The 13,088-nt window shown below is 36.8% G+C and overlaps 1 protein-coding gene across 7 annotated transcripts in view; it reads right to left on the bottom strand.

The window, feature by feature from the left end:
* Positions 1-13,088, bottom strand: part of Znf638 (zinc finger protein 638) — a 126,655-nt gene that overhangs the window by 47,148 nt on the left and 66,419 nt on the right. For all 7 annotated transcript variants that reach the window (XR_007976631.1, XM_052174131.1, XM_052174133.1 and 4 more), the window contains exons 2-3: positions 10,682-12,194; positions 5,813-5,874 (exon numbers count right to left, since the gene is read on the bottom strand). Coding sequence is in view for 6 of the 7 variants with exons in the window: in XM_052174131.1 (XP_052030091.1) it covers positions 5,813-5,874; positions 10,682-12,194 (1,575 nt within the window). In the remaining variant the exon portion in view is untranslated. The remainder of the gene's footprint in view (positions 1-5,812; positions 5,875-10,681; positions 12,195-13,088) is intronic.

Below are 13,088 nucleotides of genomic sequence, written 5' to 3'. Positions count from 1 at the left end.
AGCTATTAAATATCAACGAAAATAATTTTATGGTTGCAGTCACCACACCATGAGGAACTATATTAAAGAGTAGGAACATTAGGAAGGTTGACTGCCTACATGGTAAGTCAGAGACCAATTAAACTATGTGTCATGTGAGACACAGGCTGAAAAGATAGATAGCTTAGTATGTAAAGAACTTGCTGCACAAGACAGGAGACTAGAGTTTGAGCTCCAAACTCATGTGCAAAGCTGGATACTACAAGCTATGTGCTTGTAATCTTAATGTGGTGGAGGCAGAGATATGCCAATAACTTGGGCTCACTAGCCAGCCAGCCTAACATAATTATTAACCTCAGGTCACTATGAGAAATCCTGTCTCAAGAAAGAAGGTGGAAGGCTCTAAGATCAAAACATCTAACACTGACCTGTGGACAATAGAAGCCTGTGCACACGCGCACATGCACGGGTTGGGGGATGGGGGAGTGGGGGTAGGGGGGTGGTGGTAGGGTGCAAAGAAGTATTTCACCCATGTTATAAAACTGTAGATAATAAGGAAGACTTGGTAAGGTTAAAAAGACACTCTCTCTCTCTCTCTCCTCCCCCCAGCCCGATTTAATATACACACCAGAAGAGGGCATGAGATCCCATTACAGATGGTTCTGAACCACTATGTGGCTGCTGGGAATTGAACTCAGGGCCTCTGTAAGAGCAATCAGTGCTCTTAATTGATGAGCCATCTCTCCAGCCCAACCCATATCTAGTTTCAGGAAGATCTAATGTTTCTGGTCTCATAGGTACCTATATTCATATGCACAAACCCATGTACTATCACATATTCATGTACATAACTTAAAAACAAACCTCCGGGGGACATACCATTTTCATACTTTCTGTTGAAACTCACAGAACACAGTATTATATCAAACTCTTTAAGTTATATCCAGCAGCACTTGGAAAAATATATCTGAGAAAGAAGAATTTAAAGAAGATGGCATTTTAGGAAGCCCTTTAAAAACTTGATCTTGGCACTGGAGAAGCAGAGGCAGACAATAACTCTATGGGTTCAAGACCACCTAGTTAGCCCGGCAGTGGTAGCACATGCCTTTAATCCTAGCACTTGGGAAGCAGAGGCGGGAGGATTTCTGAGTTCAAGGCCAGCCTGGTCTACAGAGTGAGTTCCAGGACAGCCATGGCTATACAGAGAAACCCTGTCTCGAAAAAACAAAACAAAATAAACAAAAAAAAGACCACTTAGTTTACATAAATAAATTCCAGATCAACAAGGGCTAAAGAGAACCTGTCTCAAATGAAAGAACAAAGGAAAGAATGAAAGAAGGAGAGGAGAGGAGAGGAGAGGAGAGGAGAGGACAGGAGAGGACAGGGGAGGACAGGAGAGGACAGGAGAGGAATATATTAGCAGGCCTGCACTTGCTTAAAGTTCACATGATTGAATAAAGAAAAACCAAGAGGGGAACCCCAAATGGTCCTTCTCCAGGCACTGGTTGGTGTAGCACAGAAATAAGAGACAATAAAAAGGAGATAACCTAGAAAGATTCCTTTAAAACATTGATTTTCAATCTTCCTAATGCTGTGTCTGATTAATACAATTCCTCATATTGTGGTTACCCCAACCATACAATTTTTGTTGTCACTTTTATGACTACAATTTTGCTACTGTTATGAGTTTATGTAAATATCTGTTTTCCGATGTTTTCAGCCTATAGGTTGAGAACCACTGCTTTAGAAGCAGATTAGGAAGGGACTTGGAATCAGGATATAAGCTTACATAAAAAAATAAATAAATAAGTGGCAGATGATCAACAAATTATCTTTCAGAAACGTAAATCAAGTCAAAATCCTTGGAAAAAGTAAAGCAGTTTTTTGTTGTTGCTGTTTCTGTATGCTTCAGATGTTGTTAAAAAGCTAACCCAACACTCTGAATTTCCTTTTCCCTTACCCGCCTACCATTCATAAAACAAATAAAGTTGCAAATCTGCATTCCCACATCCCAAGAAAGCCAGCAATAGGTCAAAGTCTCACCCCTGCCACACAAACAGACAGACAGACAGACAGACAAACCAGTGGAAGACAACTAACAACAAGCTAGGTGTATGTATTTAATAGATATATTAAATATTTGTGACAAAATATTCAACCTAAACTTATTAGTGAAGAACACAAAAGCAGAGAATATGAGACATTCAAAAGACAATTGTCACACATTTTTTAAAAAAGAGTCAACACTGTCAAAGCGCCAGTGAAGGAAGGAACAAGGGAGAAAAGTTTTTCCAGATTAAAAGATTTTAATACATGAATTTTGGCAGAATCCTGGATTGGGGGTACAGATGGGTGCTGCCAATAACAGTTATAAATGGATTTCTACAAATAATTGGAAGGCTCTGAATCAGGCTTGTATATTAGAAGGTATTGTGGAATTAGTGTTAATGTTCTTAATGTAGTGTTGTTGGGGTGATGAAAAATCTTCCTTATTCTTAGAAGACAAATGTTAAATTTGAATAAATGAACTAACTAAATGCTAACAACTGGTGATTATGAAAAAAATTAATATAGCATTTCATACCAGCTTCTCTGTAACTTGAATTTTTTTCATATTAAAGTACTGAAGTTGGGGCTAAAGAGATGGCTCAGTGGTTAAGAGCACTGACTGCTCTTCCAGAGGTCCTGAGTTCAATTCCCAGCAACCACATGGTGGCTCACAACCATCTGTAATGGGGATACAATGTCGTCTTCTGGTGTGTCTAAAGACAGTGACAATGTACTCACATACATGAAATAAATAAATAAATCCAAAAAAACATTAAAAAATACTAAAGAAAAAAAAAAAAAAAGAACAAAGGGCCAAAGGGCCATGAGCTATATAAACTAATTCAGGCTAACCAGCTACTCCTTGTTCTATATTATCCAGAAAAAGCTAAAAAAAGACAGAGGAAAAAAACATAAGCCTTAAAGACTAAAGACACTAAGTATGTATTGATGTGAACTACATATATGTATATATATATATATAGTATATGGAACTCAATGCAGCTTAAGAGAACAAAAAATTAAGATGACAATTTAACTTGGTAAATATTTTGCAGTGGAGGAGAAACCAAGAAAAACCATTACAGGAGAATACAACCCAAATAAGGTAGAGTGGGATAAAGCATTAAGAGGAATGTTTGAAAAGCAGTTGAAAAATCAAGGTCCTATGTGCACAAGGGAAAAGAATGCTTTAAAGGGGATATACGTGGGGAGAAGGGATGGGGAAATTAAATGCACACACATGCTATTTGTTCTTGTAAAAACTCTATCATGGGACTAGCATTAATAACTATTACAGCAAGTAACTCACTCCTTAGGAAGGATTGATTCTCTGTTGACACGGGTAGCAAGGGATATTCAAATCCAGCAATAAATTATCTCTTTATATTTACCTCCTATGGAGGTGGCCAATCCCAGCCTCTATCCTTGCTTTTTTTCCCTTCCTTTGTTTGCTTTTTTTTTTTTTTTTTTTTTTTTTTTTTAGGGAGGAAGAGGGTTGGGGAGGGTTGAGACAGGGTTTCTGTCCTGGAACTCTCTCTGTGGGTGGGTGGGTGGACTTGAACTTATAAAAGATGCAACTGCCTGTGCCTCCTAAGTGCTGTTGATTAATAAAGGCATGAGCCACCACCACCAGGCTTCTAGCCTCTACTCTTAAAGTCTATATGATTCATGTAGGAGTTCTCTTACAGGAATAGTAGGCACATGCCACTAAAGCTGTGTATATTATTACTACAACTACTATAAAACCAGTTTAGACAAAGACAATGGGTCCTTTAACAAGTTACTGGGAGCTGGGAGGTGGTGGCGCACGCCTTTAATCCCAGCACTTGGGAGGCAGAGGCAGGTGGATTTCTGAGTTCGAGGCCAGCCTGATCTACAGAGTGATCAGGACACTCTGATCTACAGTGTTCCAGGACAGCCAGAGCGATACAGAAAAACCCTGTCTCGAAAAACCAAAAAAGTTACTGGGAAAAAAGAAAAACAAGGGAAAAATGGGAAGCGAGGCACATAATTCCAAAATTTAAGAGGCTGAGGCAGGTAGTTCAAGGCTACCCTGGACTACAATGAGACCCTGATCAAAAAAACAATCAAACCAAAACACAGACCAGTTTCTGAAAATACCAGGTCTATAGTTCACTGAAGTCTAAAATCTACAGGAACTACCTACTATGCACATGCGTTTTCTTAAGACCAGAGCAAGGCGGGATAGAGAGATGGCTCAGCATTTAAGAGCACTGACTGTTCTTCCAAAGGTCCTGAGTTCAAATCCCAGCAACCACATGGTGGCTCACAACCATCCATGAGATTTGACCCACCTCTTCTGGTAGCTGTCTGAAGACAGCTACAATGTACTTACATATAACAGCTACAGTGTACTTACATATAAAAATAAATAATTCTTTGAAAAAAATTAATAATTTTAAAAAACAGACCAGAGCAAGGTCAAGAAATGGCAATATTCTTTACATTGATTTTTGTTTGACTTAAAATTCAGCTGTTCTTAATTTTTTTTTTTTTCCGAGACAGAGTTTCTCTGTGTAGCCCTGGCTGTCCTGGAACTCACTCTGTAGACCATGCTGGCCTCGAACTCAGAAATCCACCTGCCTCTGCCTCCCAAGTGCTGGGATTAAAATTCAGCTGTTCTTGAAACTAGAGCTTCAACTCTCTGCAACTTTCCAGTCAGATGAACTAATTCTCTTCCTCTAAGAATAACTGTGGATGCTGGAGAGCTAACTAGTAGTTAAGGGCACTTGTTGCTCTTACAGATGCCTTGGGTTCAGGTGTCAGCATCCACATACTGGCTCACAACCACCAATAACTCATTTCAAGAGGATTTGACATTCTTTTGACTCTGAAGTAACCAGGAATGCTTGTGTGGCATAAATATACATGCAGACAAAACACTCATACACATAAAATAAGTAACAATCTAATTTTTTTTTCCAAAAGAGTTTACTGTATTGAGTTAGGTTTATGACATTTTACTCGAAGAATCTGAATAATTTCTTTCTTTTTTTTCTTTTTCTTGATTGTTATTGTTTAAGACTAAAAAGGAAGAGAATTGGGAAGGATTAAGACTAAATACTGTTTTCTGTTTGTTTTTTCTGAGACAGGGTTTCTCTGTGTAGCCCTGGTTGTCCTGGTACTCTGTTGACCAGGCTGGCCTCGAACTCAGAAATCCGCCTGCCTCTGCCTCCCAAATTGCTGGGATTAAAGCCATGCGCCGCCACTGCATGGTCTGAATAATCTCAAAACCCAAGAGAATATCAGGCTGGTGATTAGAACTATTTCATGATGTTAAGGAAACAGTTTAACTTTGTTATTCAAATGGAAAGAGGATAAGATGGTTAAGATTATAAATTCCATGTCTATGGTGGCCAGGAAAACCTTCCTAAATACCTCACTTAAAGAAAAGAGTTGATAGGCTCTACTTAAGTTTCATTCTAAACACAGATCCTAAGGCAGAGAAAATCTTTACACTGGAAATTAAATACTGGCGTATGGTATGAATTACTTTTTAATTATGTAACCTTTGAAAAAAGGCCCAAGATAATGGAAAAGAATGGTATCTGTTTCTCAACCATTTTGGGAAAGGCTGACAATAAAAAGTCTATAATTACCTACTGGGGATTAAGTTAGGAAGGAGTCAATAGAAGATCACATAAAACTCTCTTTTTAGAAAGCTAAACATACTTCTCTAAGATTATTATTTTAAATAACCAATAGCTTTAAAAGTATTTAACAAATTATCACGCCTGTAAAAAAGGGAAGGAAATGTTCTTACTGTTGACGTAATTGCCGACAGCTCTCAATATGGGTGGAAGTATTTTGATGCTGAATCCAGTCCTGTTGTAAAAAAAGAGAAAGTTGAATTAAAACAATCCTCAGGCTGACAAATGAATTAGGCTTTTTTAAATGACAAAGAGTATTTGAGAAATTTACAAATCTAATCATAAATAGCATTTAGATATAACAATTTACACAAACAAAAATTAAAGTCCTCCAAACAAATATTTAACCCCACACCATGTAAACCCCATTTAAAAAATATTTAGTATAAATATTTCTTGAATCAAGAATCAAAACATTAATTTTGAAAAGTACATATATTTAAACTTGAAGAAAAGCATAAATTAAAAATTTAACACTTCAAATATAAAAACATTTCAAAAAAAAAAAAACAAAATTTTATAAAGTAGTCCGACTGCTTCCTCCTCTAAGGTCAAGCAAATGACACTGACCACCAAAACATGTGAGCTAAAAGGCTAGTGGCATTCCAAACAAAATACTCATATTGGGGGAAAAGATGAGTAAAATAGTAAAGCCTGATCAAATCTATTTACAAGATTTAAAGGAAAAATAACACCATTTCAAAGATATAATATCCCTTACATATATACAGCTTTATAGTTAACAAAAAAATGTTTTCTTATACACTTTGTTTATAAATAAGTGTCTTAAAATTACAATCTGTAACAACAATTAGCTCCTAGAAGACATGTTTGATTAAAAGAGATGGCAGAGAAAGGAGGGGAGGCAATACAGTATTTTAATATAATAGTCTCCAAGATGAAACAACTAGTTAATTAGTTCAAACCATCATGTCAATTACTCAGTGTTCCACCAGAATTAAGAAAGGAAAATAAGAAAAACTGACCCTCACTAAACAGCTGTTTTAAAACTTACTGAGAAAAACTTTTGTTTCCACTTCAAAAACACTGTAATTTATATCATCCCTAAAAACAAAGCCTCCACAATTAAACCACAGTTGACTTCAATTCTGAAGTGTACCTTGGCAAGAACTACCTGAAAGTCAAGCTACTTCCAACACAGTGTATATATGCAAGTTTTAGCAAGTTAAAAGATTTCATTAAACTCCTACATTAATTTACACTGTGAGAACAAAATGTGTGCTACTCTCCTTAGTGCTACAAACAGAAAGCTAAAAGAAACCAGCAATCAAGAGTCCATAGTAGTGCCCAACCCATGTCTTTGATATAAATGAGGTATCGTTTTACCAAATAGACACACTGGCAGGCAGGAAATTAGGCATGATTTATTTGTACCATAAAATGTTTTATTTGAATAGTTGCCAACATTTTTATATCCAGATTACACCCCAAATCTGATTTTCAGCTTCACTTGAAACACATACAAAGAAATGATAATAATAACATGGAACGCTTCTTTGTGATACCTATGTAAGCTGAAGGTGGTCGCTGCTCTACTTTTTCTAATTCACACATGCATACTGACTTTCAACAGGCATCCTTCTTGATAACCCAAAGCTCAGTAAATATAACTAGGCAACCCCAATTTCTAGGTTTCATGGTGACAGTAGTACCCAGATATCTGCTCAAAAGCAGCAGTGCTTCTATAGGAAAAATAATTACTTGAGAAGCAAGGATGTCCAAGAACTTGGGCTGGCTCCCAATCAAACTATGAAAACACTGACTCCTATCAAAGCTTGTTCTTTATCCTCCTCTGACTAGCTTAAAATAAAAGTTTGTTTCCGATGTTGCCAGAGTTCAATCCCAACCTGAACCCATATGATGAAAGCAGACAGTCTGACTCTCACAATATTTTGACCTCCACAGATTCACTCACTATGGACGCATGTGCCCACACTGATTAAACACACAAAATATATAAATAAGTAGATAAATTGGGGGGATTTTCTTGAATCAAGTTATTTCAATCAGAAGGGCATAAGAAACCAAGACAAATTCCTTTAAAACCTGAACCCCAGTTTGTGAGAAAACGCACATTCTATTATTGCATTTCCAAATTACTTATTAGGCTATAGTTTGAAAGACTCAAAGATAAAAACAAAGATATTGTAGGATTTACTTGGTAGGAAAAAGGCAAAAATTAGAAATTCAATATTACTGGCTACATATTTCTAATGTCACAAACACACACACACACACAGACACACACACACACAGACACACACGGCAATAAAATATATCATGGAAACAAGAGGCCACTTGTACATCTAAATCCACATTCACATGCTAACATTGTCCACCAATCCATGAGGTTAGATGAGTCCTACTCTGTTATGCTGATTATAAAGACTGGGAGCATATATGTAAAATGTATGTTGACTCACAGTATATGAAACAAGCTATAGCAAACTTAAGGAAGTCAGAAGACCACCTCAGTCCTCATCTTCCATCTTGAGACAGAATCTCTATTGTTTTGTCATTGCATACACCAGGCTAGCTGGCCTGTAAGCTTCTGAGGAGTTTTCTGGTCTCTATCTCCCAACATGAGTGCTAAGATTGCTACAAATGTTCATACTGTTGGGTTTTGACATGAATCCAGAGGATTTGAGCTCAGGTCCTCACACTTGTGTGGCAAGTATTTTCACTCATTGAGCCATCTCCACAATCTAAAAGAGGTGGTTTTTAATGACTAAATGATTTCTCTCTGCTCTCAAAATTTTATTCTATCTTGTTAATACATGGTTCTCCACCTTAGTCTTGATATCTAGGGAAGCTTCCAGTTAAGTGGCCTACCCCATCTCCCTTCTTCCTATTCATCTACATTGAAATTTCCCTGAAACACTTTCAATGTGTCACATCACCTAGCCAAAAAATTTAATTAAATTTAATTAGCTCCCCAATAAGACATCTAAATTGACAACAACTTTTCAAGGCCTTGCATATTTATTTCTAGTATGTTCTTCACTATGTCCTACCATAAGGCCTCTTCTAAGAACCTTTGCCTCTCCTAATGCTGCTGTTCCCATCTGGAATGCCACTTCCTTTTTAAATAGGTATATTTAACCCTTCTCATCATTCAAAATGTTTTCAAACTATTCCATAAGTAACTCCCTTCCAAACAAACTTTATATAACTGATAACAATTACTCTATCAGTCTTATCTAACCAGGCTATAAAAGTCTTCTGATACTAAGAGTAGTATATTTATGTTTTTCTTTCATCATGAATTATTAGCTAATCTGTAGTATTATAATACTGGACTGACGACTACAAATCTGAAATCAATGTAGAAATAATAAATTTCTTTCCCCTGTGGCATGCACAAACGGCTAAATATCACCAAACTATTATCTAACTTTCAAAACTTCATCAGGTATGTGGCCTTTTTTTCCTTGAGGAGACTGTATAAACAGCTTTACAAAACAATCAAATTTTATACAGTTCTTTATTTCTGTCTGCATCAGCATCTATTGAACAATCACACACAAAACTAAATCGGTAACTATACTAAAAATAGTGTATTTTCTACAATACAAAACAAAAATAAAGTTCTTTAAGAACTTTAACAAGTTCTTTAAAATGTATTTTCTTCAATTCATTATGACTGATTAACAGTTCAAAATGGAACTGTTAGTCCCAAAATAAATGGGAGAGTTAGTGGTATGCCCAGTTACAATAACAGAGGGCATCCAATACTCTGTCCAGAGCTACTTACAAAACTCTATGAATAAATTATTCTGAGATTTTTCTGAGTGACAAATGACATGTATTCCCTTTGGTGAAATAAGGCAACTACTACTGTATTAAAATTCAGAATATTTTTCTATGAATAGATTGCTGCTTTCTGATTGAACCCAGGGCTTGGTATGTGTTAAACATGTGCTCTACCCATGAACTACACTCCAAGCCCAGAATGTTTTCTTTTGCTAAAGGTAACCTGAAGACAAAAGCAACCAATTCAGGTTTTAGATCACTGACAGAAAACTGATAAATGAATACAAAAACAATGAAATAGCAGTATTTGCAGAAAAAAATAACAAAAGAACTAAAACCTATACATATGTAAAACTCTTCAAGCTACCCAGCCAATTCCAGGCTAAAGCTTTAAAGCTTCTTAAGGTGCATTCCCTCTTTCCTACCATCCTTTCATATAAACTGCACTAATAAATAAAAGAATCAGCGGTTCCTATACATGTATGTTAATAAAGGGGGAATGTGGTAGTTCCTGCTCAAATTACCAATAGTGATTATCAAACAGCATACACTACATAATACTATTCTTCAACATCTGCAAATTTTTCCTTCTGTCTGCGCTAACCACAAAGGTACCTTAAGCATATATTTTGGATGTTCCTCTCTGAATTTCCAGCATTTCACTCTATTTTCTGAGCCCATGGCTGGTTCCATAATCATAATTATCTTTATATCCTGAAACATTCTACTATGAAATTATTTTAAAAGTGCCTTCTCAAGAAACACTAAAAAGTTACTGGTCCACACAAAAATCAGAAACACTTAAAGCAACATTAAGATTTTTAGCTTAGAACAGGTATGCGCAAAGCTAGAAGATATGTTGTCCTTTAAAAGTGTACTACAAATGAGTTTTATATTTTTATCCTAATAAATCTTAAACATACTTTCTCACATAGCAGTGTTATGAATACACAATTTATTATATAAATTAGATGCTATATAAGTGGGATAACTAAAAATTCAAAATAAAAGGCAAACTATATAGTATGCCAAGTAACAGGATGTAGAAAGCCAAATATTCATTTCAGTACTTAAGGTTACTTACGATTACAAGTAGGTGCTGGGTTTGCACATTGTTAACGCTTTGTTAACAGCAGCATACGTAATAGATTTTTAAGAAAACCTGGACACTGAGCATCATTGTACAGCAATCTTTTAAAAACACTCACCTTCAAATGACTACATTCTACGTTACACAGAGAACACAAATGTGGAAATATTCTTGGAGATGCTGCATAATAATCATTCATCATAGAAGGAGTTGGAAGTCTCTTCATTTTCTGGGCACCAGCTTGTGTAAACTTTGGTAGCCACGAAGCTTTCACAATCCCAAAGGGAGACCGAATAGGCAAGTCAGCCTCTGATTGGTAATTCTTTTTACTTCCTCTAGGTCCACCATGTGCATCTGCTGAACTGATCACAGACTTCTGTGGGATCCGTTCTTGTTGGCTTAAAGCTGAAATTAATTCAGATGAAAAGGATGGCTGGTTCATAGATGGAGGATTCAGAGACTGGCTCGTTGTCTGGCTAACTGTTTGGCTAATAGACTGGCTGATGGATTTTACAGGTTCAAGGACTGACTGTCCTGAAATATGTAAGCCTGACATCTTGGTTCCACTCTCAACTGGGAAAAAAGACTGACTGGAGGACTCACCAGGGAAGTCCATCTGACGAAACACATCTTCACCAGGAAACACAGAATTACATATCACATTTGGAGTGGAAACAGTTGCAGAAATGCTCTGCTGAGGCTGAAATTCATTCTTGACTTCATCAGTTGGAATTTCAGGATCATAAATACGTACTTCAAGTGGATCTTCTGTATAACCGTATTTGCTTGCATGCCCATAATCAATCACATTACTTGAAACTGTTTCATTACCAAGAGTTTCCTTACTTCTGCTGTGAGAAGGTAAATTAGGTAATCGGCGGCCCATTTTTCGCATTCTTATATCCCTCAATATTAATGGCATATTTTCAGGAGTTAGCTGTTCATCAGGATAGCGACTAAGTTCTTCTAGGTCTTCATTTGATAATCCAAAACTTGCTAAAATACTTGAAGCACTCTCTTTTGTATAGCGGCTCTGTACTTTAGGACTCTGCTCTGTAACCTGGGTTACAGAACTCTGTTTCACTTCTACTGGTGGAGTTATATGAGGCTCATCATCCCACCGACTACCATGAGGTTTCCCCTTCTTTTGTTGTGCTTCAGGAAAATCCAATTTTTCTTTGGTTAATCTTGGATCAGTTCGGTGTTGAGTTACCTGAACATTCATTCTTTGTGGTCCCATGTTCTGATAAGATCCGTGGCCAGGAAATCTGTGTGGAATTCCACGTGCTCTCCCTGCTGGGTAAAATCTTGGAAGACCCATAGATCCAGGCCTAACAAATGGTCCTGGAGGCCTCATCCCAGGAGGATTAGGTGCTCGTGGCCTTTGAAGTGGAAAGGTCCCTCGAGGATTAAACCTGGGTCTCGACATGGCTACTTTCAGGAATGCCTGATTTAATAAAGTATAAGGTGGTGCTGAACCATGTGAGGCAACGGCATTCAGCTGCTGAAGAGCCAATTGAGTCTTAATCTGAGCAAAGTGCAAAGGAGATGGGCCCAACAGAAGTGGGTTTGCAATGCCCAGGCTCAAGGAATTCACAAGTGGTGCGAAATTTTCCAAGAATAACACAAAGCTGAAAGTTAAAACACAAATATTAGATCATTTTAACTCAAACTACTTCAGGAAGTGGGTTCTACAGCCAGAGTAAAACATTTTGAAATCAAGCCATGACACCATTTTGCACTGCATATACTTTTAGAGTAAGGGCTTACAAAGATTTAAAATTTCCTCTAAAACTTTCTCTTCTTTTCTGAATCCAGAACACAAACCCCAAACCTCAAGCCAGAGTTCATGTACATTGCCGAGCTGTACTGGGTGCTGTCCTAGGTGCTGAGATGTAATTCACAAGTCCTTTTATATAATCTTGAAAAAGACTGAGGATTTATTTTGTGCTTTTATACTGAAAAAAAAAAGACGAAGGCATTAACATTCTTAGAAATAAACACACACTCACTATGTGTGTGATCAGACATGAACAATGAAAGATTTGTAACTTTAAAGTTTTATTTGGACCCATTTTTGAAAGTCACACTCTTCCTTGGAATCAGCCTTCACATCTACTAGATTCTACATGGCAATTAAACTATACTTATATTCCTGCTATTGAACAGTTGTTTCTAGTAGAGAAAAAAATGTGTCATCAGGAATCTAATCACAAACCCTTTAACAAAGCAGATGCTGGGGCACATAACTCCTTATAGAATGTAACATGTTAGCAAAACCAGTTGTGGTTTTTGTTGTTGTCCTTTCAACTGTTCAGAATACAGACAAAATACATAGGTAACAATGATTAACTTTATAGAAAATATCCATGTTGTAGTTGCTGTCCTAAGTACTTTACATGAATTTAGTCATTTAGTTCTGACAAGTCCCAGAAATGCGTAGTTTTACACTGAGAGAGTAACACATGAGAATGCAATGCTGGGATTTGCATTCAAATCAAATTCAGACTTAACTTAGCCCCACA

This window comes from Apodemus sylvaticus, chromosome 2, assembly GCF_947179515.1.
Source record: "Apodemus sylvaticus chromosome 2, mApoSyl1.1, whole genome shotgun sequence".
Classification (NCBI taxonomy): domain Eukaryota; kingdom Metazoa; phylum Chordata; class Mammalia; order Rodentia; family Muridae; genus Apodemus; species Apodemus sylvaticus.
The sequence above is the reverse complement of the archived record's forward strand: the minus strand, read 5'-3'. Positions and strand labels throughout refer to the sequence as shown.